This window comes from Anser cygnoides, chromosome 3, assembly GCF_040182565.1.
Source record: "Anser cygnoides isolate HZ-2024a breed goose chromosome 3, Taihu_goose_T2T_genome, whole genome shotgun sequence".
NCBI lineage: Eukaryota > Metazoa > Chordata > Aves > Anseriformes > Anatidae > Anser > Anser cygnoides.
Window position 1 is genome coordinate 6,705,798 of NC_089875.1, and position 27,621 is coordinate 6,733,418.

General features: G+C 42.0%; 1 protein-coding gene and 1 long non-coding RNA gene across 3 annotated transcripts in view; one reads left to right on the forward strand and one right to left on the reverse strand.

The window, feature by feature from the left end:
* The window catches only part of LOC136790593 (uncharacterized), a 68,891-nt gene that overhangs the window by 25,240 nt on the left and 16,030 nt on the right, over positions 1–27,621 (reverse strand). The window contains exons 3-4 of one of the 2 annotated variants that reach the window (XR_010830845.1): positions 10,541–10,622; positions 1,753–1,986 (exon numbers count right to left, since the gene is read on the reverse strand). This is a non-coding gene — a long non-coding RNA (uncharacterized lncRNA). Of the gene's footprint in view, positions 1–1,752; positions 1,987–9,796; positions 10,128–10,540; positions 10,623–27,621 lie in introns of those variants that run through there. The other variant, XR_010830846.1, reaches the window with a different exon arrangement.
* Positions 4,266–26,294, forward strand: FERMT1 (FERM domain containing kindlin 1). Its single transcript, XM_066995373.1, has 15 exons — positions 4,266–4,534; positions 8,037–8,209; positions 10,840–11,073; positions 12,568–12,714; positions 13,078–13,291; positions 14,255–14,357; positions 15,767–15,874; positions 16,800–16,931; positions 17,071–17,120; positions 18,895–19,019; positions 20,332–20,438; positions 21,396–21,617; positions 23,164–23,288; positions 25,170–25,311; positions 25,994–26,294. The coding sequence occupies exons 2-15, from the start codon at positions 8,059–8,061 to the stop codon at positions 26,165–26,167; spliced, it is 2,034 nt and encodes a 677-aa protein (XP_066851474.1). The 5' UTR covers positions 4,266–4,534; positions 8,037–8,058; the 3' UTR covers positions 26,168–26,294.

The following is a 27,621-nucleotide window of genomic DNA, read 5'->3' on the forward strand; positions in this document are numbered from 1 at the left end:
AATACTTTACAAGGGTCTTCATGCAACTTTCACCTCAAAGGCTACCCTCAGGGTTCATCTACTGCCCTCCAAACTCAGGGCAGCTTTTCTCAAGTCATGAGACAGTGAAGTCAGTAAATGTCTAAGAAGAACTAGGGAAAACCCACACTTGCAATGCACTGGTCATCTCCTCCACCCAAGCCCCCTCCGGATCCACTTTTGACTCAGCCTGACACACCCTGGTGGGAAAGCCCTTTTAAGGGGAAGAAGGAAGTGTTAGATCTGTGGCAGCACTGCAGATTAGTCTGTGCTTGACCAAAGCACGTGGTGAGCACATTAATAGGAAAGAGATGCTTCCCCCCACCTCAACTGTAAGCCACTCTTCTACTATTTACATATCGCTGTCCTGCAATTTGTTCGCTTACTATCTGTTCACATACCTACCAATAACAGAAGCTGCAGCATTAGCTATGATCACACGTGTTTACAGCACTGTGTGGTTTGTGCTAACGTACAAACATCAGCAGAACAGCTAACATAGCCTAGATGATACTATAATTACAGAGTCACAGTAAAAAACTGACCTTCTTACAGCTAACAGAAGCTCTGCCATTTGTTACCTTCCATTGCACCAAGGTTTTGCTAATGAAGTTAATCACAGGTTACTACCAACATTCACTGTCTGGAAAAAGATCCTGCATTAGCCACGCACAAAATGTTGCCACCATATATAATCCCTATGTGGAGATTCCCAGGAAGAACCACACAGAAAAAGAGTTGAGCCACTCTTCCAAAGTTTCTTTGGAAGCATCAGGCAACATGCTAGTTCACTTCTCTCTGCAATCTGATTCATTTGTATCTTTAGGCACTTAAATGGAGGACGTGAAGAGAACTTAAGGAAGGCAGACAGGAAAGGAATGGGAATTTGGATAACAGATTCATCCATGAACTGAAGTGACCCCAACGATAATTGAAGTTTAACACTGAGCAAATTTTCTTCCCATAAATAAAGTCAGATCATAACGGATACATAGAGGCCTACCAAGAAAAGAGAAGATAGTTAGTCTACACCTTGTGCTTGATAATGGCAACACGAACACAAGAAATAATATAATAGAACAAATCTTACACACCTGCTTGTTGATAATTTTAAACACTGACCTAATAAAAGTAAAGAGGAGCTGTAAAAAGTATACTAGATGAAATACATTTCTAAAAATTGTAACATTCATTTTTCTGTTTTTGTCACGTTACCTTCCCATGCTCTCAAAATACACATTTGTTGACTAAGAAACTCTGTTACAGGCATTTAATAGACCCTACAGGAAAAGGAATCAAACTCTGAGCTGATCAAGCCAAGTCTTAGCTGACTAACTCAAGCCATGAAGTCACACGGTACCATCTCCGGTAAGCCCCATTTTTGACTAGCATGGGCTTTCAGCATGTAAACTCATTACGAGGGTGCAAATGGAAGCTTCCTGTCATCTTCTATACAAACCCTGGCAGAGAACAGTTGTTGCTCAGTTACAGTTTTCCCCACTCACTGTCTGAAAGGACAAATTGCAATTCTCCGAATCCAATTTCCTCAGCCTCCTGTGAGACAACTGAAAACAAGCACTCTGACTTCAAAACATACCTGAACTTTGCAACTCTTTGGAAGAGAAATATTGCTGCCTTTCATGATGGGGATATTGTTCAACACTGACTGAAATCCACTTGTTTCCTGACACATACACCCTGGAAAAGTTTGTGCTAGACTCAAAGATAACTTACCCAAACTCCGTTGTCTTCTGGCTTTTTTCCCCGATCTCTTCTTCATCCAGCTCCTCCAGCATACAGGGAATGCATTTCCCTCTCAAAGGGATTGGGTGGATTGGTTACTGTTTCCTCTAGCAGTCCTAGAGCAGTCCAGGAAGAACATGCTCCATCCATAGCCCCCTGTAGAGCAGAACTAGGCTGACATCAACCTCTATGTTCTCTTCCCTCAAGTCAGTCATTCACAAGGAACTGAAAAACAGAAAGGGGATACTTAGAAGAGGTCAAGACAGACCAATATGGAAAAAAAGACTCAGCATATGTTGATGCTTCTGGCTTAGCAGCTACCATTGTTTAGATCTATTATCACTTTTTTTTTTCCCTCTATTTAATAAGGACCTTAAGGTTTTCCCAGAAAAGATAAACTTAATTTTTTTAAAACATCAAAAAACTTTTTTCAGGTTGAGCAGCACCGGACCCAGCCGATTACAAGTTTCCCTAGACCTCTGCATCATGTCCATGCTTAGCCAACATGAAACACAATCTTCCTAGCTTTGTATCTTAGACGAAGGTAAGACAACACAAGCTTACATAGCCAGGAAGAGAATTTATCAGAATATTCTCACCCAGGGACAACCTTTCAGGTTTCTCTAACTACTTTTCTAACTACTAAAAGTAACTCAGTTCTGAGCTTCATGTTTCCCAAAGACCTATTCCATGAGAAGTTATTTGTTCATCTATACCTGTATCTATACTTAAAAAACAAAGGGGTGCCTTATCAAACCTCCCTACAAAGAGCTAAAAGCTAGCCAGCCTTCAAGTCAAGCCCCTGCAAAAGCAGGACACCACAAGCCAGGCGAGAAGAACAACCCCTCCAGCACACTAACCAACTAGGGCACCCACAGAATCACTCATGCAAGGACTGAAGACCCAGACCTAAGCTCACCTGGAGCTTACTGGGTCCATGGGCAGGGGCTGGGATGGTCCAGGTAAGGCCGGTCAGGGCAATAAAAGGCCTGTCAGTGCTTCCAGGTAACAGGGCTTAGAAAGCCATGTACTCTCAAGTCTTTGAGTCAAAGGATGTCTGAGGCTTACGCAACGTTGACGATGCACGTGCAAACAACCTGAGGAGACAGGTGCAGCCAGAGCAGCTCAGTGGCTTAATCCATGACAGCAATAAAGGGAGCAAACAGGCTGTGATCTTATCTGTGGTTCTGCCACTTCACATCTGCTTTGTTCTAGCAAGAGAAACTGTTTGCTCCAGAGACAGTTTCAAAATGCATTATTTCTACCTCTCCAGCCTCTAGGACTCATTTCTGGGGCTGTGCGTTTAATTTGAAAGAATGCTTTCCTTGATTTTCTCTATTTCTCTCTCCTGACATTTTTTTCATGTACTATGTTTTACCTGGTCACGATGCTTACCAAATAAGTCACAAACTTTAAGGCAAGAAAGGATTTTCATGAGAATTTGCCTTTTGGAGAAGCACTTGCCCACTTCCAGTCGATCTAATGCACTTTTACTCTGTGCATTGTAACACATCCCTAAGTCACAAATATGCCTTTCTATTCTCTGGTACTTCACCCTCAGAACCAAACTTCTTTTTACTGTGTTAACCACTGGTCTCAAATCCCTCAACAACTGTATCCTAAAAGCAACAACGCAGGTATACCTAATGTGGCATGACAGCCTAGGAGTTTGGGTATTCCGGTTAAATGAAAATTAGGCAGAGCTCCCTAACAAGCCCTCCTCACCGCCACAGGCCTAAATTTGGCTCCTGTGGGTGTTTTGCTGTCATACCTATCAGTTTCACACCCAACACCACAGGAAGATATTCAGACAGAAGAAGGAAAGCTTTCAGCCCAAGTCACTACAAAGCGGTGTATATCCGCATTGCTACATTTTCAAACAGTAACTCACTGCAGAGTCCTAACCTCTGTAAAGCTACCCTGGTGTTAATATTTAACTTTAAGATCGTGTTTATGGTTTCTGTGCACTGGCTTTCACTTCCTAATGGGAGATATGGAAGTATTTCAGATATGGCTTTCCGCTCTTTGTTCTGGAGGGTAGCTATCAGCTTCCTGGTGGTGGCCTTTCCTCACAGTCCAGCCACTCCTACTAGAAGGGACATTTACACACCGCTGCTGTTCCCTGTTCCCAGACTGCTCTGGCCATGTCGAGCTCCAGCTCTGCAGTAGCCCCACTCAAGAGCAAACACTTGTGGTGCAAGCTTTGCCGAGAACCCAAAGCACGGTGACCAAAACCAGTCAGTGGAGCCTGGTTGCGTGCCTATCATTTGTACTTTGTTGGCTGAGGTGCGAGGGGCTGAGGTGGGCCTTTGAGATGGTTTTCCTGGAGCTCTCAGGACACGAGCAAGCCCTCACCCTCACAGGCAGCACCCCGGACCCGCGGTCCCCTCAGCCCCCGGGGTCCCCTCAGACACCACACGCCGACCCGCAGCCTCCTCAGCCGGGAGGGCAGGGCAGGGCGGCGCTCCCCGGCTCCTCCTCAGCCTCCCGGCAGCGGGAGCGGAGCAAAGGCAGGGCAGGGCAGGGCAGGGCAGGGCAAGGAAGCGAAGGGCAGAACACAGCGCGGCTCCGCGCCCCCGGGCTGCTTGCCGCGGCAGAGGGCGGGAGCGGAGCGGCTCCCTCAGCAACACAGCCCCGGGGGCCCCGCTGCGGTGCGGGGTAGGGCCGGGCATTGCGCTCCTCCTCCTCCCGTCCCCGAGCTGCCAGGCGGAGGCGAAGGGAGCAGGAACCGGGCGGGAGGCGAGGGACGGCCCGGCTCGGAGCGAGCGAGCGAGTGAGTGAGGGGCGGCGGGGGCGCGCTGCGGGGCAGGCGCTGGGGCTGGGGGGACGCGGGGCCAGCACGCACGCCGCTGTCGTTATCCCTCCCGGTACTTCCTCACAGGCCCGAGCCCGCCGGCTGCTGGCAGGCAGGGGGGGGCCGCCCTGGTGCCGATTTATTCCTCCTCTCCTGGAAGGGGCCGCGAAGCTGCCTGCCCCAGAAACGCTCCGAGGCGTCGACATCCCGCGGCGAGCCTTTTCCTGCTCTAACACACTAACATCCTCCTCTATTCCCGTGCTAAGTTTGAAGCCGGGGGCTGTTTGGGCAGAGCACGACTGCTGCTTTCAGAGCTGCCTTGGCCACCAGGCTCTGCAGAACCCCCGACCAGAGGCACCTTTGGGACACCCCGGTGCCAGGCCCCACAGCGCCTGCGCTCCCCCAGCAGATCCACGCTTGGCCTGAGGGTTTTAAGACGTGCAGCGTGCCCTGACAGCTTGTTTTTTTGGTTTTAATGCACAACAGTTAGTTGTCCTTGTTGAGAGGCTTGCCTCTTTTTCAAGACGAGGCGTTGTTTGTGCTGTGCCCTCTGAGAGGTTTACTGGTGGTGGTGTTTTATCACCAAACTGAAAGCTCTTGTTCTGAAGAGGAAGTGGGGAAGGGAGCAGCTTTGGGGAATGACCGAGTGCCAGAACTAGCTGTGCCAGGCCATGGTTTTCCAAGCCCTGTAAGCCAGTGGTGTCGAAGAGAGCTTCGCCCACCCCTTGGGCTGCTCCTTTTCACCCGTGTCAGCACAAGCATTTGTACGCAGAATTGTATCCGGAAGGTAAACCAAATTTAAAAAGAAGAAGAGAAAAAACATACCCAGATGGTTTTGCTGACACGAGGACAGATGAGGTACTTTTAACATAATGACACTGATTTATGGTGAAGTGCAGACAATGATTTATGGTGAAGTGCAGACAAAAGTATAGTTTAGCTAGATTTCATACATGTGCTCTCAAAGTGAAATCGCATCGTTTTCATGCTTAGTCAATTATATATTTTTATTTTTTTAATGCTGTTATTGATGCTTAGGAGTGACTGGTGGCATTCTGGCTTTCTTTTTGTTTTGCTGTGCATAAAGAGTAATAACAACTGACCTCTACAAGTTGTACTGCCCTTGTACCGGCTCAGGAGCTGTGCCTCCTGGACACTGTGCCCTCAAGAGAGGCACAGCCGTTGCCCTCCACAACCCCCTGGTCTAAAGCACACCCAAGTAAATCCATGTGGTGCACAGCAGCACAAATTCAAAATCCCAGCTCCATCCCTGAGGCAGTACAGCCATAGTTTTTTCCAGTGTACAACACAATGTCTTTATTTACCAAGAAAAAACAGACTTTTTGGATAAGTACCAGCCCTTGTTAGTTGAGCAACTATTTGGTGAAAAGGTGTAGGCTGGCACATGCAAGAACATAGGAACAGCATTTGTTCCTTGGTGTAAATTGGCCTTTTGGAGTCCTCTGTGGTTTTTTTTTTTTTTTTTTTGCTAGAGCTCTGTTGTAAGTTGTCACGATTTTAGACATTCAGATTACCAGCACTCTGAGAGCGAAACTCAGTGGTAAGGTGATTTTCCCCCTAAAGGGATGGTTTTGAGCTGGACACATTGTTCATTCATGTTGTTCTTCATTTTTTTGGCCTCAATCGAATCTTTAACACACACACTTTCATTGCCTTTAAGTTTGGAATCATTTTTCCTTATTAGTAGACTGTCATTACCACCATACCTGTATTATTCCTTTGATACCCAATTTTATATCAATAGGGTTGACAACATGTGCGGCCCTGACCCAAAGGAGTTCAAGGAACCAAGTCTGCAACATTCTGAGAACAGCTTTTCAAAGAACTTGACTGAAATGGTTAGATGACATTATGGTGTACTCCATAATAAAAATACTGAATGATCCATAATTTAACAAAATATCAGAAGTCTTCCTATTGAAATTTTTAAGCTGTAGGAAGTTAAGAAACACAAGTTAACATTTGAAAGTTTGGGGAAGATTAAGCTGTAACAAGCTGGCTGTTGAGCCTCCTTGTGCCTCTGGAAGGGAACTTCTGACCATTGAACTGGGCTTTGCTCTCAGGTAGTATCTTTTGGCCCAAATCCCTCTTCTGTTATGTAATCGGTAACGTAAAGTTTCATAATTACATTAAATTTGGTGCATAGGTGGGCTGAAAACTAGAAAACCCTGCTAGGCATGAGGTACTTAACCCCTAGTTTCATTTTATGTTCACATAACCTAATCTAGTCTGCTCTGTGGTCAGTCCTAGAAAGGGTCATCATCTGTTCTGTCATTCCTCATGTATGGGAATGGTCCTTGATTTTCTGTTTTGACATATCTTAGTATTTTTTTTAAAAGACCTGCAAATATCTGTCAACATTGAGTCATTTACAAACAACGTTAGAGGGGATATAACATGGTTATTTTTCATGTTCAAGCAGTCTGTGTACTGTGCCAAAGACCATGGTCTCTGTGACTTGGGTTCTCAGATACTGCTGAAAGTCTGTAGTAAGTGGAAGTCATCCACTTCATTGCCTAAGCTTGCACTGCAAAGGTGAGTTTCTTAGGGTTTGGTTTGACCAGACACTGAGTGCTAATCTGGTGCTTTCTTTCACTGCTCAGATATCCCAAATCCTTCCTGCAGCATCAGTCACTGTATACCTACAGTGACTACCTACCTCCTACAGAGATACCTACCTCCTGCTTCAGTAATTCGCAGAACTCTACTGATCACAACCAGAGCTTCTACTTTGAGCATCCTCTCTAATTTGGCTTGGCACAATTGCTGTTTACCTGTCCTGGCAGGAGCCTGGTGGGATCTCAGGTGATTCACTGTGCCGAGACAGGATAGGTGCTTACATCCCTGGGCAAGCAGACAGTCAGCTGGAACTGCAGTTACGTGCCTCGATGTTGCTGGCAGAGAGACATTGCAGTTACTCATCTCCCCCTTCGCACCTACCCAAAGAAGTAAAACTGCTCTGGTTTTGGTCTCATGGGATCGAGCTAGCAGAACTCATCTGCCTTTTCCTGCAAGTATGAACTTCCATTTGCAGTCAAAATTACAATTATAAGCGTACAAGTCAAGGAAATTCTTCTGTTCACTGGATAGATTGCCAAAACAGATCCCACCCACAACTGCAGGCTCTACGGTGTCCTGACTGACAGATTAGCATTGCAGAGTGGGGAAACCTGGGTGAAACTGGGCTCACTACCCAACAGGAGACGCTTGAGTTAGGGAAAAAAATACATCCAGAATAAAAAAACAAAGAAACAAAAAATCCCACATGTCTGCCTTGTAAAAGTAATCACAAGAACAGAGTCTAGTTCAGAGGTAACAAGATAACACATCAGAAGTCCTGCCAAGGCTGTTGTGAAGTCTTGGCAGCATGGATGTGTTTTGAGACTGGAGAGATGCATTGGTTTCAAAGTGTAGAGTAAAAAAATACATATATCCTTTTTGTTTGTATTTGTTTTTGCAGAGCTTACACAGATCTTTGGAAAATGACTTCCTCAGGTGCATATGGGTCTAACTCCTGGGAGCTCTTGGTGTCAGTTGATCACCAGTATGAAGAGGAGCAAAAAGAATTTACACTACGGGTCACAGGCGACCTTCATATTGGAGGAGTGATGCTGAAATTAGTAGAACAGATCAGTGAGTAAAGACCTGTTTCATTTACACAGTGTTATTAAAATAATACATGCAGCTTTCCCACCACAAAAAGAGGCTTCAGCACATTTTGAAATGGCACTGCCTCACTTATGTCTTAGAAACAGTACACCTAGCATGTAGGTGCTGCAGACTCAGGATTGCTTTTCATGTGGATAGAACCCCGGTTTGTGATTAGAGCCCCTATACTATCATAATGCAAACAAGACTTTGGTTTTTTTTTCTTTCAGTTAGACAAATACAGTTGGACTAGACTAACTGTTCAGCTCCCATTCCAGATAGACTTTATAGGTGGCTAGTTTGAGGGCAATACAGGTAGCTGATACCTGATTTATCCATCTGTAGCCATCACAGAGAAAGGATTAGATTAGTTGTTACAAGTGCGTTTAGAAAGATAGTTTACTGTGCTATAGTAACACCCTACCCAAAATCTGAGCCACGTTATCCATTTCATATATCCAGTAGGGAACAGCCGCTCAGAGCAGAGACCGGCTGAGTCAAAATTGTAAGGAGATGAAAGGTAAAATGCCCTGTGTACAGTCAGAGTACATCAACCCTACAGGCAATCAGAGAATCAAAGTTTCTTTAACTCAAAGCCACCAAATGGAGCTGCCTCCCAAAATAATCATCTGTACTCTGACACTGCAGAATGCTAGATACAGACAAGGTAGTACAGTATTTGATTATTACACCAATGTCACAGGGTCCCATATGCAATGCATTCTTCAAGTGCTATTCTTTTTTTTTTCTGGAAATCTATACCTAGAAGTCTTCAATCACCAAATTCACACAGAAAGGAACACGTTTGCTAGACTAGACTCATCAAATGGGAATGCCACGAGCTTTGCATTTCTACACACTGCTCTAGAAATACAAGATCTATGGCAACAAAAAACTGTCCGTCAAAAAAGAACCTCCTTGAAACTTTAGTCTTTTTTACATGGCTTGACTTTTCACAAACAAGAAAAGAAAACCTGAACTATAAGAAAACACTTCAGCAAAATAGTCTTAAGAAATTTAAACTCAGCAACTTAAGAATTTCAGAGTTCTTACTGCCAGATGAAAGTTTTTGTTTTGAAACATGGGGTTTGATGGAAACAAAAGGGAGACACAAGATATTTTTTTCAAAAGTCTCCTATTCAATGGAAGGACATTTTTACACAAAAATCCTTTGTAATGGAAAAACTCTAGTTGGGGATAGTGATTTTATTAAGGTATCCCTTTCCCAGCGTTAGAGCAGGTAGGAAATCTGTGATGAAGAAAATCTAAAAAGCAAGATACATTTCTATTGACTTCTCTGCTTACTTAAACACACAATTCAGCCAGCAAAGCAAAGGTAGCTTGAGTTTCACTGTGTCATGACGCTAACTTTTCACAGCATTTTTATAACTAGAAGAAGCTAGTGTACTCAATTAGTGCAAAAAGCTTTATATTTTAAATAATATTTAAGCAAATCTTTAACTAAGTGATTTGCACTAACACTTCTCTTGAGAGACAATTTTCCCAAGAAATTCCAAAACAGGACAGGGCTCTACTGTGCTGTAGACACAGGGACGAACACTCTGCCTGGCGGAGCTGGTAAGGAGGAATAAGAAATGGCTCAGAAGACTGAAACGACTTGACCAAGATCACACAAACTAGCTGATACTACACATCATTGGTATCTGGGAAGTCATTTAATTTTGGAATTCCCCACAGAATTGAAAGCAGCAATGTTTCATATCCTTCCTTATGTGTGTACTCTTCAAGCTGAGCTAGTCAAGGTTTTACACCTTTCAGGTCAGGATACTTACTGCTCAAGAGTCATCAGACAAAAGACACTGCTCTCTTCCCTCTAAAATTATTTGCGTAGCACATGAACAAAGTCTTCCATCTGTTCTTGATTCACCAAGAGCTTCTCTATCTGCATGTTTTCAAAGTACAGAATACCCATTTTTACTTCATCAAAACACAGGCAAGTCGAAATTAGTGAAACAAGACAGTCATCTCTTTGCATGCTATTTTTTTTTTTGAGAAGCTTCTGTAGGCAACTCTTGTCAGTCCCTGGTCAGTCCGACCAGCCTGCCCTTCTGCACAGACCATTAATGCATTACCTGTACCATATTCATTCTACCTCTGTTACAAGCTTCTACCTCTGTTGCAAGTTTCTGCATCCTGTGTGGTAGAGAAGGTCATCTTATTTGTTAGAGCTTGTTAACTCTTTCCTGATTGTTATAGGGCTTACTCCCAACTTAATAATTCTTTTCCTTGATTATATAAAGTATGTTGCCTTCCTTGTTAGTCTAACGGTGCAGCCATAGAGAAGAGCTGAATTACCATGTCTTTCCTGGAACAGCCCCCTTGGCTGTGTGTCACCAAGACTTCAAGGACTTGGGAGATGTGCTTTCCCTGTGGATACCTGCAAGATAAAGGCAATGTGACAATCATCGTCTCGGTTAACATAGTTAAATCCCAGCAACTGTCACAAGTACTCAGCAGATGGGGTCTAGATCTGAGGAACTGTAGTCACTACTTTAATGCAAATAAATTCTATGTGCAGAAAGCTGTTTCCAAAGCTGATTTTTTAGTATATTTGTTACATAACGTATTAATAGCCATTTTGTATTTTTTTCTAGAAATGCCCCAAGATTGGTCGGACTATGCTCTTTGGTGGGAGCAAAAAAAATGCTGGCTTCTGAAAACCCACTGGACTCTTGATAAATGTGGGGTGCAGGCAGATGCTAAGCTGCTCTTTACTACTCAGCACAAAATGCTGCGGCTTCGCTTGCCAAACATGAAGACTGTGAGACTGAAAGTCAGCTTTTCTTCTGTGGTGTTCAAAGCTGTCAGTGACGTCTGCAAAATCCTCAGTAAGTAAAGCTAAATCCCCTCTGGCAGCTACATTGGAGCATTTTATTAGGTGACTTTGTTTTGATGTGAAGTCCTTACTCCCCATTTAGCTCAAGGAGAAATTTGATTGAGTTGACCTGGGATGAAAAGACGAAGATATTTTTTTGCTGTTGTTTTTAGTATCCAGTGCATGTCAGTGTTTCTCAGTCATTGTGATAATTCTGATGAAGATAGTGTCAGTAATGCTTTCCATGAGCCGCAGGGGGACTGGATAATCAAAGCCCTTTTGATGGTTTTGTAGGGATGCCTGGACTGAGTCCAGCTTATTTTATGCCACTGACTAAGAGCTCGAGCTTATCAATCTCCTACACCAGCCTTCAGCATGGGCAACTGATGCCCATGGTGCCAACTGATTTATCACCTACCTGCACCAACATCAGTAAGATGACATTCAACTTGGTGAATTGGTTATATGTATTTACTTTAGATGGAGCATGTTTTGAGTGTTCAGAACTGTCATAAACCTCTTCAGGTTTATGACACCGGCTGCCCCTTACAAGCCCATCAATGTGTTGCAGCTCTTTCCCAGGATGGAGCACCTAAGCAGAAATGAGGTTTTGCAGCATGCCAGACCTGTGTGCCCGTGATCAATAGGAATAAGATGAGTCTGCAAGGAGTCTTCAGAGTCTTTTCATTTTAGGGCACACCTAATACTCATTTGCCTTTAGATCTTCAAAGCTTAGCCCATCAACACATTCATCTTCAGAAGGAATTTCAAGATATACTGACCACAATGTAGCTTTCAATTTCATCCTTTAGCAGTGGATTGTGGAAAGGACAGTATGTCTTGATTACATTTAATAGCTCTGATAAAAATAATGCCATAATTGTTCAACTGACATTTGGTTGAATTAAATAGTTCTACTTTCAGATTGTGTTAGTACAAGGACCCTGTAACTTTTCTCATGAGTGAACAGCATCAGAAATGTCTTTGCTTGCTCCAAGATACAAATAGTTTGCAGATTTTTCTGATTTGCAATTGACAATAGATGTCTGAATCAGTAGTGCAGTAGTGAACAGTGTATCGCCAAGACAGAATCTTTTAGGGGAAATACAAAATTCTTAACTGAAAAATAAAAGGCATGAACTTCAAATACAGTGGTTCCATTTCCATTCTTGCTTATGAATAAGTCAGACATTTCATTGAGATTATTACACTCAAAGGTGATTGCATAGCCCTTAGGAAGAGTTTTTCCCATTCTAAAATGCAATGATGGTTGCTACAAAAGAGGCTTAAGTTGTGGCAAAACTCACTCTCACAGCCCAAAGTCTTTTGCCTTGTTATCAAATGACCGGATTTTCCGTGGGTACTCCTTTTGAATTGCTAAAAATAAGGTTCAGACTGCAACATGGAGCTTCCCCAAATGCTGTTACCAATCATGGGGTTTTTTTGGATGTAATCTTTTAAGTTTCAAATGTTTCATCTTACTTTACTTCCCAATTTGCCATTGTAGATATCAGACGGTCAGAAGAACTCTCTTTGCTGAAGCAGTCAGAAGATACAATTAGAAAGAAGAAGAAAAAAGACAAGAACAACAAAGAACCAGCTACAGAAGATATTTTAAACTTGTGCAACTCTCCAGTGAGTTCCGGATTATCAGGTAATGAAAAACTAGAATGATTTTATTCTTCTAAATGAAAGTCAAAAAGAGGAAGAAATTCTTCATTATGCAACTAAAAACAAGGAGAACAGTTTAATGTAGGATGATAGAGACACAGCTGAGTTGAAATTAGTAGCTTCAAGAAGTTAGTGAAATCCCCAATACATCAATATTTTCTGTTGTTTTTTAAATGTTTTCCTTTCCATCATTGTATGAAAGGCCATACCAGAAAACAGGTGATCAGCTGTGGCCCTGCACAAAGGATTGGCTGCAGCTCTTTGAAAATGTAAATGGGAAGTGGTAAACTACCCAAGTCTGAAGGCAGTCTTCTGTGGAATAAGACTTTACTGTTTTAACTTGCAGCAAGTCCAGGTTTATACAGTAAAACCATGACGCCCACGTATGATCCCATCAGTGGGACACCAGCTTCTTCTACGGTCACTTGGTTCAGTGACAGTCCCTTGACGGAGCAGAACTGCAACATCCTTGCCTTCAGTCATCCCATCTGTTCTCCAGAAACACTAGCGGAGATGTACCAGCCTCGGACATTAGCTGACAAAGCCAGACTCAATGCAGGGTAAGAAGCCTCTCTGAGTTCTTCATAAGCTGGCTGAACAGGGGTGGCATTAATCCAGCTTTTTAAGTGCAGACCAGAACTTGAAAACAAAACCGTGATAAATGGATATACTGATACTTAAAAACATGCTTTGATCTAGGTGTGGGTTTTTTTGAAATACTTAGACTCTTTTTGATGTTTTTTCTTTTTTTCAGCACTTTTGGTTAGACCATTTGGTTTTGAAGTGATGAATGATGTAATTGTGCAGGCTCTGGACTAAATTCTGTTGTTAGATGAAGGCAGATCCAGTGAAGTGCGTAGCACTGTGGGCACAGCTAAAGGACAGTTTGGATAGCAAACTGAATTATGCACAAACAAGTTTTTTGATCCCGAGTTCCTGAATTATGCACAAACAAGTGTTACTTACTGAACACTACAGAAGAATACAGAACACTAGGGGTTTAGAGATGAAGGCATTTAAGAGGATCGTCTCTAGGACTGAAATACAGACCGCCATCTTTCAGGTCTATGGAGCATTTAACAGTAACTTTAACATTGTCATTGAATTTCCCTAAAAGACAAAAGTAGCCGGAATTATAAAACAACAAATACTGAAGTGAAAAGCAAGAGCTCTAAAGATACATGGGAAGTTAAATTAACATCCCATTTCTGGAGAGCAATTAGAAAGAATCTTGCTAGCATAGGTCACCCTGTAGCTATTTACGGCTCAGTTTCTGTCTTCTAGTCCTGATGTTTTGAATAGTGCTGGAGAACAAAAACTGAGAGATTTTAGGTATTGTGTTTGTACAGTGAAAACTGGAAATCCATTTGAATGTTCCGCTTTCTCAAATTATGTGAATTTTTCCCAGACTTGCAGGAAATACAGCTGTTCATCCCCATTTCCGTTTCACGATTACATTAGAGCACTGCAGATGTGATAGCTTGTCCTGTACAAATGATTTTGTGGGTTGTTTTCTTCTGCAGCTGGCTAGATTCATCCCGATCACTTATGGAACAAGGCATTCTGGAGGATGATCAGCTTCTTCTACGCTTTAAATATTACACTTTCTTTGATTTGAATCCAAAAGTAAGAGCTTTGTTTTTATTGTTGTTCATTGTCTGACTGCTTTCATGTCAAGGATCTTTTGCATAAGGATACTGAATTTTAGCTAGGATTTGTTACAGGCCCTTCAGAGATCAAATTCTAATTCTTCCCCATAGCTAAGACTGCACTTTTCCCCTCTGGATGTTGAATCACCATTCCTTACCTGAGATAAGATCTTAAGTAAAAAGATGAGATCTGAAGAGCACCAGAAACAGTATCCAGATATCCAGAGGGGGTAGTTCACTTTCTGCTTCACTTTTAACATGAAAAACTAAGCAGAAAAGTAAATCAACAGTATCCTAAATGATGTAAAGGTATAAGCCCTATTTTTGAGAATAGACTTAAAAGTGGTATTTATGTTTCACTGCCATTCACTGAATATTCAGCTTTTCTGGGCTCAAGCTCTCAGAAGCACTCAATGAAAGTGTTTGAGTCCCATTTGAAAACAAGACTGCATTTTCTCAAGTTGCCTCTTACTGGCCTTTATTTTCACTAAAAGTCGGTCACTGTGGTTTTGTTAGGCCTGGGTTTTTAAGGCCTGGGTGGTACATTTAGAGAAATTAAAGCATGACCACTGACCAGTATAAATCAACAAGAGTTTAAATGTCAAATGGATTTGGCCTTCACATTGTTCTTTGCTCTAAATCCATTTCATTTCAGGCATCTCAGATAAACAGAAGGGTATTTTCTAGTTCAGGTGGCATGTTATGGGTGAAATGTCTTCCCCACTAAAGATCAAATAGGAGCCTCAAATTCAGCAGCCCAGACATTTCCATTCTTTGCCCTAGCCATGAAATAACCCAAGATAGCAGTGAGCTATTTAAGTAGCCTTTGAAAGACAGAGGTCACACTCCCATCAGCCACCTTCTGCCAGCTCTGAAGCTTGACTATCTATGAGTCACTTCAGCTTATTAACCAAACAGAGAGTGAAACCCAATCCATATGCAAAAAACGGAAATTGAATTAATGCATTTTACAGCGGGATCTGACAAATGTCAAGCCAGTGAAAGATTGGAGCTGGAACCAAAGAAGCCAAAAGCAAAAAGAATTTCTGTCTTCTGTTAATTTCACTCTCAATGTGGTTTCACATTTGGTCTAAGCCAGTCCAAAACCTATTACCACAAAAAGGGACGTCTTAATCTTCCCTTCTGCTTCAGCCGCGGAGTCCTGCTTAATTTTCTGTTGGATCAGCAAGTCACTCTGAGCCTACGTACAATCATGTGAGCTAGTACAAGAGAGGGACAGGAACAGACAGCAGGGCAGAAGTGGGGGAAGGAAGGAAACAACCTTTACGGCTTCAGACCGATGCTAGATCAGTTGCAGCTGATCATGAATCTGTATTCTGTTCAATCTGTATTGTTACTGACCAGTGCTGTTCTTTTTTGCTACAGTATGACGCAGTGCGGATAAACCAAATATATGAGCAAGCCCGCTGGGCCATCCTGTTAGAAGAAGTTGACTGCACAGAGGAAGAAATGCTGATCTTTGCTGCACTACAGGCATGTACTTGATCCTGATCCAAGCTGCAAAACCTGTTTTCTCGAGGCAGGCACAAGCTAGGACAGGACTTCAACAGAGCCCAGGCCAATAGCTCCCCGGGGGCTGGGGATCTACTATTGGAGTGAGAAACAATAAGAACATCCAACTAAAATTCAAAAGCAGCATGCTGTTATTCAAACTGAATAATTATACACTTTATGGAACCATTTACTAACACTACCAGGATGTAGTACATGGGATATCACTTGGATACCAGTCTGTTCTGAAGGGGTTTACTACGAAGTGTTGCTTTTCATACCAGCTACCACCCTTTCATGTGTTCTTCCTGAAAGTCTAATACATAAATACGTATGTTCACAATAGACAAAAAACAAAACAAACCACACAACTGTATAACAATGTGAAGATAGAGACACTATGGAGTGTGTATAAATTTAACGTGATTTGCTGTGGCCTAGTCCCTGACTGTGGGTAGTAAGGCACAAATGTTTATTATTAATAAATCCCTTCCTTCTAAATGTAAATGGAGCTGCCAAAAAGTCACAGCCTGCCACGACCAACACCAGAGACCTTGCTGCCAAGTTTCCACCTAGTACGGATGGCACTTAGAGGTCACGGCGCTAGGATGTTAACGTTAGCAGAGTCAGTCTCACGGAACAAAGAACAGGATGGTTAGAGTGAAGGAATATAAATCCTGGCAATTGAAATGGGAAACTTCTGTCAGTAACTGCACTGGAAATCCTACTGGGCTCACCTGTTTCCCTCTAAGAGGTGCCATGTTGCAGAACTTTACATAGTTGGCCAAGACCCAGAAGACAAATAGCCTGTTTTCATATATTGTCATTATATGTTGCTAATTGGCATTTGACTCATATTTCAAGTACATTTGACCATTCAAATCTGATTCTTGATGATTTATTTTAGTACCATGTAAGCAAGTTATCATCATCATCAGAGACACAAAATTTCACTGGTGAATCAGAAGTAGATGAAATAGAAGCTGCGCTTTCTAATCTGGAAGTGGCACTGGAAGGGGGAAAGACAAGTAACATTTTGGTACGTTCTTTTGCATCCCACAAGTGCTTTCGCTATGTCAAATGTATTGACTGTGATGAGCCTACCTGATTTCTTACCAGAGTTAACAGACAATTACAAAGTGTATTGTACTAAAATTATTCCTGGTTGTTCCTGATAGGAGGACATCACAGACATCCCGAAACTTGCTGATTATCTCAGGCTAGTTAGGTGAGTTACTAAAGCTAATAATAAAACATACGAAACAAAAAGCTTACCATAAAAGAGATCCCTTAAGTTCTGCATTGTAACATAACAGTAGATCCTGAGGTTGTAAATGAACAAATACACCAGACAGATCTAACTAGCCTAATATCATTCTCTTCAAATCTCTCTCTGTTACTGCTTCTGAGCCAGATTCTCAGCACATCTTTCTAGCTTCTGAGGAGCTAGGGCAGCCATATCTGTGCTTGTTAAAAGTCCAGGCTCTTTATATTTCTCTGTGATTTCCTAGTGCTCATCGGTCATCGTTCCTAAGTAAGAGAGTTTACAATCTTGTTTTCAGTCATATTTTACTGTGATTCATTTTTGCCAATGAAAAACAAGAAAAAACATTTCAGCTCCCCCTGTGAAGGATTTCTGAAAGCAACCTTGGGTATTTTTTCAAACAAGTTGTCCCTTTCTCACCAAATGTGGAGTCTGTTTTTCTAATATCAAAATGAGTTTCAAGTTGAAGTAAAAGTATAGTAAACCAGCTCAGTAATACCTCACCTAAATAAGTTAACTGAGGAAAGTATAGTTCTGTGATCCAATTATAGTATCCTGATTTAAGGGTTATTTAAACGACTGCACTCGTCTCAAGTCTACAGTGTTTTTCATCGCAAAGCAGTCTTTAGGTTTTAGAAGGATAAAAGGGTATCTATTGCATGAATATTTATGAATATTTATTAGATGTTAACAAGTCATGTGTATAGTCAGCAAACTTAAAATTGCACTGGAAAATTGTTAACTATGGTTAACTGTTAAGAATTATTAATTTCCTATTAAGAAATTGTGTTTGACATGCAAATTACTAAGGTGGCTTATGATGAAAGGGAATTTAAGCCTTTTAAGGTCCATCAGTTACTTGCCTCTAACAATGGATTATTTTTGCCCAGTAGCTGAGCAGTTTGCTTTAAAAGCATTCAGCAGTTATTTTTCATCATCAAACATTTCCTAGAGACATAGTAAATCACTTACTAAACCTAACACATTGTAGAAATTTGGTAAGTTGTAAAATATTTCTTTAAAAGAACAGCATTTTCTTACTAAAATTATTGGCCTCATTAGAAACCTAAATGCAGAGCTCTGCATGTCATACTGCTGGCTCTATTTATACAGTGAGCTTTTATTCAAAATTATTCACAGTGTGCACCACATAGCACACTAGTAAATACTGCTTTCAGGTGGGTGATAATACTGTGGAGAGCTACAATATTATTTCAAAAAAAAGAATGATTAGAAGTTTTCATTAATTTTTTTGGATATGAAAATATTTTCTAGTCTATGAAGATCTAATAGTCCCTTATTCTTGAAGATATTTTTTACCTGTATTGGAAAACTGAAAGCTAAAATAGTTAGCAGTTTTGAAAATCAAAGTTATTTTTGGAATTTAAACATAAAAATCATAATTTTCTGGAAAGGACTAAAGTAGGATTTCTAGACAAGCTTTGGAGAAGGCAAGAGGGGGTAGTAAAGCGCTGTTTTTCAGCTAGCTGTGTAATCTTTGTATCATCACCTTAGATTTAAAGGAAAGTACTACACAGAGAGTAGAATTCTTTTTTTTAACTGTACCGATAATCTTCGTAGGTAGTTGTGAAGTATTTCTCTACTAAATCAGTGCTAACACTTCTGGTTTTCTCTCCTGAAATACACTGAATCTTTGTGAGTCTTTGTTGCATTTTTGTGTGACTTAGCACTTTGTACGTTTCAGTGGCAACAAATGTGATTGCTTTTTTTCTTTCAGGCCCAGGAAGCTGTCAATCAAATCTATCAAGCCATACTGGTTTGTTTTTAAAGATACTTCTGTATCTTATTTTAAAAACACAGAATCCGCACAGGGAGAACCGATTGAGAAACTAAACCTAAAAGGTAGGATTTTTTTCCTTTCTTTCCTTTCTCTGTTGCACTCACGAATTGAATAAATCAAGAAATCCCTGCGAGGTGCAAGAAGGCAAGCAAAGTAGTATTTAGTCCTGAAACTACTTTTTCAGTTACTGATACTCCTAAGCAGGCACACTGCATCTGCAGAAGAAGCCTAAACAGAAAGGATTCAATAGCTTAGCCCAAATCAAGATTATCTGGACCCAGCTCGTAAAATGGCGTGTACCCCAGAGTTCACTTGAAGACAAGTCAGAGGGAATGGGATCTCTGTGGGATCCTTCTCCTGCCAAATGTTTTTACTCTCTGCTAAGTGGCAGTACTCACCTCTGGCCTTGGTAAACGCACATTGGTGGCAGAGGATTATGGACGATGCAATGGGCAAGAATGCCGTAGGCTGTACCTAGATACTGCTGTGCAGGGTCACCTCCAAGACCTTCTCTAGGCCTTGTTTGTTTCACGCATGGGGATTTCCATAGCTACAACCAGCTTTAGGTGCTTCTGGAGGAGAAACACAGGGCAGACGCCAGCATTATATATAGCCTCCATCTACATCTACTTCTGCAGGGACATCATATGTTCAGCATCAGGGAACCAGTGATGCCCAGGATTCATCCTAGAAGAAACCTTTGAAATAGAAAGAAGATTGACCCCTGTGAACAAATGGCTCTGCATACCAATCTGCACATCCTCAGTAGGTCAGATAAATGCATGGTAAAACTAGCCAGGGTGACTGGAACCTCACCGAGTAGCCCACGGCCTCGGTGTTCCTTGACACCAAGGGGAACTGTAGGCTTCCTGACTCCAGCTGAATCCAGAAGGCCTAACATAGCACCATCAACGCTAAATGCCAGGTCCTCAGAGTTCTCTGGGATCCCCGAACTGGCCTGCTCTGTTGTAGACGTTACCTCTGTCCCATTTTCAGTACTAAGTTGCTTCTGAGAATGTAGTCCAGGCTTTCAAGTCACTTCGGGTAAAATTTCCAAAATGTGCCTATCTATCTCATCCTCTGTTTTAAGTGTTGAGCATTTCCTAAGATCAGGCTGAGGTTTTGAGAGCATTGCATCTTTTCTCTTCCATACTGAATAACACTCTGAGGTCAGAGCGTTCATCACCCTGGCAAGCCAGTCCAGGCAGTGAACTAGAACAAAATGCTTTCATTAGGCCTGACTTTTCAAAGTCTTGGCCCTTGATCTCAAAACAAAGCAACCATTAAATACTCCTTTTTGGTATTAATTAGTACTTAAAGTGAGCGATGTCCTAATTAAATAAATCCATTTCTTTCTGATTCTCTGTGATTTAGGATGTGAAGTTGTACCAGATGTAAATGTTGCAGCAAAGAAGTTTGGAATCAAATTATTAATTCCTGTTGCTGATGGCATGAATGAACTATATTTAAGATGTGATAATGTGAGTAATGAGACAAGGGAAAGTTTCTATTCCCGATTTATTAGCAGATTGTCTAGAAGAATCATTGTCCTGCTCTAGAATTTGTATAGAAAAATAAGGATGCTCCTGAGAGTTTATGATCTATGTGTTTAGTAGAATTTAAGAATGATGTGAAGGGGGTCTAACAAATATTTAATGGCTTAGGGGACAAAATAACATTAATTCTATCTTTATGATCAGTTTCCAAGCATAGCTGCTGTAAAGAACAAAAGAACATACTATCACAAATGTCAAAAGAATTGCAATAATTTTTCTCAGTGGTTTCAGAAGATTGGGATTTTTTCTCTTCCTTTTTCTTAATTAGAACTTTTCATTCAGATGACAGTAGTGCAATAGGGATCTTCCATTTGTTTTCAATTTCAATTTATTTTGTTTGTGTTGAAATGTATCAATCCAAATTGTGTAAAAAACTTTGTCAGGTGGGAAGTAGTCATGCCATAAAATTTCCATCAAATCTATTCCAAAATACTGGATTTCTTTCTGTGAACTAGTAACTTCATGCATCAGACCATTTTCCTGAAATACTCAATTGGATAAAATACTGGTATTTTTTTTTCTATTACCTGCAGCAGTGATAGCATATAGCAGCTGATGTCAGTGGTAGCTGTAGACACACCAAACTCAGCTTTACACGGCGCATTCTTTGGCATGTTATAAGAAAGCATGTTTTTAGAGGAATAACACCATTTTCAAGATAAATGGCTTTCAAACGTTAAAACCTAACTGTTCTGCAGGCAGATTCTGTATATGGAACTAGCCCGGCCAGGGAAGAACAGTAGTGCTATCATAACTACACATCCACACAAATTAAGCAGAGTAACTCCAGAGTGGTTTTATTGCGCAGTGAAAGATGGGTGAGCAGTAGCAATCTTCATATACGGTTTGTCCACAAATATCGAACAATTGTATTTATTGCAGGAGAATCAATATGCTCGGTGGATGGCTGCTTGTGTTCTGGCCTCAAAAGGCAAAACAATGGCTGATAGCTCTTACCATCCTGAGGTCCACAAGATCCTTTCATTTCTAAAGATGAAGAACTGGACTATGTCACCCCAGGCTGTCTCTGATCCGGAAAACATAGATATGAAACCAGAATGCTTCGTCTCATTACGTTACACAAAAAAATACAAGTCCAAGCAGGTATCCTGAGCGTGGCTTTGTGGTTGGGGATGGGTGGTTCCAAAGACCAGGCAGATGATTGCTCATGGAGGAGACAGGATCCAAGCAGCATTTGGAAACCATGGAGGTATTCCTGGCCATACACTAGAATCACCTTGCAATACTCATTTGTCCCTTGAATATTTAGCAAGGGGCCTTTTAATTAAACTGAACACAGGGACACATCTCTCAGCACTTCTTCCAAATACCCCTACATCCACACTACCTCCTAAGTCACTCCTGTTCTCTTCCTGATGGTGCTGTCCCTCAAAGTCTCTTCAGTGAGCATGGAAGGTTTTTAAGGAAGGGAAGGTTCTGCCCACATCTTAAACAACAATGTTTTCCTGCCCCCCTGGCCTGGGTACCCCTTCGTCCTCTCTACCTAATTCTTTGTCCTTTTGATTCAAAAGAGTTCAGCCCACCTGTCCTCAGGATACAGTCTGCAGGGCAAAGTAATAGGGTACATGCCTCTCAGCATCTCCCCTAATAACCCATCTCCTTGTCAGAGCCACCGATTCAAAGGGGCTTGCTGCAGATTTCATAGCCTGCTTTCAGGACTGAATAAATGACTCCATAGCTAGAGCAGCTATCTACGGAAGGGGACTTTTGTTGCTGTAAAAACATTTGTATCCAGCCTGTGCACGGTACCCAGAGTGCTTGTGGGATGCCTGAACGAGTAGCAAGTGGTAGGTACATCAGCAAGGAACCCTGCGGGATTTGCTGAGCTCATTCCCTCCCTCACAGCACTTCAGTTGTGAGAGTGCCCTGCCCACCTGGAGGACGGCGGGAGCCAATTTCCCCGGTGTGTGCAGCGTGTTTAGCACTCCAGCAGGATTGTTCTCCAGATGCTCAGCTGCAGCTGATGGAGTCTGCCCAAAGCAAGCACAGTCAGGCCTGCTTTGCCAAAGAAGGAATAAAAGATGAGAACCAAGAACAAACTGGCTAAAAGAATTCTGGCCTGGGGTGGGGCAGGTTCTGAATGAGAACAGACTGCTGCTACAGGGTAGCTGGATTTGGAGCATCTTTACAATGAATGCGCAATTCAGACTTTCCACTTCTCCTGCTGCCTTGGCCAACAGTGAGCCAAGGGCCAGATTTCGCTGGTAACACTAGCTAGGTGCAGCAGTCTGGCTTGGCAGTACCACAGCAGTTGAATCAAGGGGTCAAGGGAAGTCCTTGCCCCAGTAATAAATACCTCACACTTCTGGAGACATGACTGAGGGGATTGGAAAGGGACAGAAAATCCCCATTTCCCAGCAAGCTCCTGATACAGAATGGGCCTGTGGGCAGCAAGCAGGGACAAGATCGTTTTATGGCATGCTGGAGCTTGACCCAGTGCAGCACAAACACAGTGAGACCTTCCTGCGCTGTTCTGCCCTCGTAGCTCAGGATCTGTCCCCAGCTGCTCTCTCTCTCCGATACAGTATCTGAACATGGCATCACACCTAACGCTGTTTAATTTAGTGAAAGCAAGGATGTTTTTGTTCTCCAGTCAACTGCAATCTTTCTCTCTTCCTGTGTTTCCCAGTTGGCTGCTCGTATTCTGGAAGCTCACCAAAATGTGTCTCAGATGTCCCTAGTGGAGGCCAAGCTGCGTTTTATTCAGGCATGGCAGTCCCTTCCTGAGTTTGGCTTGTCCTACTACATTGTAAGGTAATCGCACTGCTACGGCAATGTCAAGCTGCCCTAACGTGTTCACGGTCAGTGATTTTCAGGAAGTTCTTTGATTCCTTGTTCTGGAAACATTCTCTTAGTACTTTTTCCCCTACAGACCTTTTTTAATTGTAGTAACTTCCATGCTGCTGCTTTCTCTGTAGCAGTAGCACTCAGTAGCTCCATTCCTGGAGTGAGTCTCCATTATGTCTGCTTTCATACAAATCTGTTGGGCTTTGGCTGAAATAATCTATCAGCAGGACTAAACCCTTCTTAACATGAACTCACTAAAATGTGAAAGAAAATGCAAATCTTACTGGTGTTCTCAGGTTTGCAATATATTCATTCACTCCCACTCTTCCTCATTAGAGTATGATAGCATGCTTTTTGCTGAGCGTTATGTCTTTGGCATTTCATTAAGAAAACAGTGAACACGATCCCTCTTTTAGGTTAAGAGCAGTCAGCACAAGAAATGTCCTTCTGTGCTCACTGCAGTTTCCCTGGACGTTTGCCTTGAATATGGCATGGCTCTGTAAGGCTACCTGACCTGCATTCTTTTCTCTCGACAAAACACCAAAAAAATGAGAAGTACTTACACAACCACACTTGGAGTCACCCTCCTTAATTTGTTCTTTCCACCTCTTTCAGTGCTACTCAGGAATCATCTGCAGTATAAACTGAGTAAGTTGAAAACCATACTCTGGCACAGAGTCCAGCTGGCACAGAACAGCCCACATCCTTACCATTAAACTCTCTGATGTCCCCAAAGCTGGTAGTGCCATGCAAACTACCAGTATGGTGTTAGCTGGTAGTGAACACAGACCTAAGCTCTATGTTCCAGCTCCTGAGCCATCCCTGGGAGTTATTTGGGAGCGTGCTTCTTGGTTGGGTTGCAGCCAGGACTCTGCCTGGGACTCTTCTAGCAGTTGAGCCAACCAGGTACTTGGGTTCGGTGCCCAGGAACGTTCCCTGTTGGTATTTAATTTACTAACATAAAGAGGTTTGCCCCATCTGTCAGCACTAATTCTGTCTAAAAAATAAAATAAACTGCATTTTATAGAATGGGCTAAATACCCTGTGGTGAATTTCTACAAACTAATGGGCAGTATCTCACGGGGTTATTAAATAAGGTACCAGTTGTGGTCCAGGTCACATTGTCTCCCTCAGGGCCAGCTTAATCTAAGGCCAGAAGGCTCAAAAATAGAATCAAAATAATAGAAAATACAAACAGCAGTCAGAGGAGACTTTTTCCAACTTTTATGAGTGCAGATGAAGGTAGTTTCTTTACCTGAGTCATCTTTTCTCAGCTTTTTCCAGCTCAGAAATTTGTCTGAAAAAAGTTCTGATCATTTTGTATTTATTTTTCATCTCTAGTTAGAAGAAAGTTGAAATGTTTTGTAATATGATTTCTACTCAGAAATGCATATTTTGCTAACACTGAGTTGTTTTGATAAGTTAATGGCGGTACATAATATAAAATATTAAATATTTTGATATGCTTGTATCATTTAAGTGAAGATAAATGCAAGAACATGTTTCAGCATTATTGAAGTGAAGCAAGGAAAAATATTGTTGACGCTTTGCCAGTAAAAATATAATCAAATTCATGCATTTTGCAGAACAGTATTTTTTAACAGAAAACAATAAACTGGAAAGACTTCAGCCATCTTATATCTTATGCCATGATTCACCAGCCTACATCTTTGCTTTGTAACAAATACTGTCCTGAAGATGGGCCCAAGCTCTCCTCAGTCCCAGACTGCTGTAAACTTTCCCACATTTTTTGCACTTTGGCAGGAAGGTTAATGAAATTTTCCTTTAGACAGAAATCATTGCAAACTAAGTCTGCTCAAGGGTTGTTTGGTTGTGGTTTTTTTTCAGGTTTAAAGGAAGCAAGAAGGATGACGTGCTCGGGGTGTCCTATAACAGGCTGATAAGAATAGATATAGCCACAGGAGACCCTATCACAACATGGAGGTTCTCCAACATGAAGCAGTGGAATGTGAACTGGGAAATACGCCAGGTAAAACTGGAACAGCTCTCTGCATTCAGACATTACATTTAAGACATGGGAGGATGCTTTCAGAACATCTTTTTAAACATCACAGTGAGAAGATTTTGAAAGTGTTGTAAAATACTAAAATAATCTTATTTTTCTAATTTTTTTCTTAATGGGGTCTGTAGTCAAAGTTCAGAAAACTAAAAGATCTGCAGCTTATTCTTTGTAAATTGCCCTTGATTTTGGTGGGATGAAATATAAAGAGTCAAAGGTAAATTTCACCCCATTATGTTACCGCTCTGTCCATAGAAATCTCATAGTACTCTCTCTATATAGTCTAGCTCATGCAGCATCCTCTAAATTGCAGTGGCATAACTGGCTAAGTGCAAAGAGCCAGGACTGCCATTCCTGCTCTTCTGAGTGTTCTCAGTGCACCACTAGGAAAAAATCCAGTTAAAATCAGTTTTGTTGCCTGCCTAAACAGGCCTTTGACCACAAGAGGGCCCTGCTAGAGTAGAAAATTAAGAAATGAGCAGCCAAAGACCCTCAACATACGGCAGACCCGGATTTTTTTACAGTGCTTGGTTTGCAGAGAAAGTAATTGTGATCCAGCTGTGCTCTCACATTTACTCTGTCTCCCAAACTCAGGTAGAAAAATGCTGCAGTTTATCTCCATTCCTGATCTTGCCACATGTATTTTCGGTAGGTTGCAATTGAATTTGATCAGAACGTGTCTATCGCCTTCACATGCCTGAGCGCAGACTGCAAAATCATCCACGAGTACATCGGGGGCTACATCTTCTTGTCAACCCGCTCCAAAGACCACAATGAAACACTGGATGAGGAACTGTTCCATAAACTAACTGGAGGTCAGGAATGAGGCAAACTCTTTCCCTTCTGCTGGCACAGATTAAGAGGACAAGAGATTATACAATAATCTCTTATATTATAGTTATTGTATAATCTCTTTGTTTATTACTGACAAATAAATACACTGTATGTGTCAATCCGTGTTGTAATGATTTGACTCTTTACAGTTTCTTTGTTAAATACTGAAGCCAAGATCGCTGGATGGGGTGTGGCAACTCCATCATCAACACTAGAAATTAAGTTTGTTTTCCTTCAGTACAGCTAGAAGTTTTCAAATGAAGGGTGTCTAGCCACTTCTGAATCCAGTATTTACAGCTGCAAGAATCCATTCAAACAGTCAGAACAAGTTACTTGAGGATATTATAAGCAAATTTTCTGCTCTGTTATAGCTGTGCAACTCCCACCGTTAAAAAGGCCAGCATGTAACAGAACGAACACTAAGTAAATATGTTTTCAGAGCTCTATTACTTGTCTAACACTTGTGCTGTGAACAGAAAGCATTCCATCAGTGTTCTGAAGTCCTGCACACTGAGCTATCATAGCCCAAGTAGTGATTACACAATTGTTCAAAAATATCACACCGTGCCTACCTTCACCCATGTAAATAGTTCCACAAAAGCCACAGGAGCTACCAGACAGCTAGAACAAAGCATTAATCTTGACAAAACTGGATTCAGAATGTTAATTTTTTGAGGAACTGTGTAAATTTCCAGGTTGAAAAAATGCTTTAGGTACTATTTTAAATTATTTGCTTGTTAAAAAGGCCTCTGAGTTTAGGCCTTCCTTCTGTCTTCTGTCTTTGTTACTGTTTTGCTGTAACATCTAACTCTGAACTAAACTTGTTCAGAAGTTGAGTTAGGAGCTGAAATGCCAGTAGAAGTCTTACTCCTGGCTGTAAGGCAGAACACAAGAGATTACTCAGTAACGCTGCCTGAGGAACCAGATCTGTAGCTACCAGCTCTGCCTGCTGGAGGGAGCCGCACACATCCACTGCGCTGGGAGAACTTTGGTTCTGCCCTACAGAGCGTCGTGACCAGTAAAGCACAGGAGAGAACAAAGTCAGGAGGATTCATTAAACTGCTGGACAAACCCCAAACTGGTTCACATATCTAAGAAATACAGTGGACAGGTGTTGTCTTATCACTACGAGATGTTGCAGTAATCACCATGTAATTCCGGAATGTCCCAGGGACTGGACAGCCGTCATTCTGCCGTCACCTGCTGTGTTTTTCTCCAGTGCGTGCCAGAAGGCTGCTGGAGAATCCCGTTCAATTTAGACAAACCACGGCTTTATATTTTGCAGTACAGCGAGCAGATACAGGCTGCTTCCCAGCCCGCTGTATGTCCCTCTCCTCTGTACCTCTTGCACACGGGTTGAGGGACCATCAAGTTTACTCCAGCTGAGGAGTGGCATGCTTGGCACAAGCCAGGTATTCTCCTCAGAGCGTGAGCACCACCTGTAAC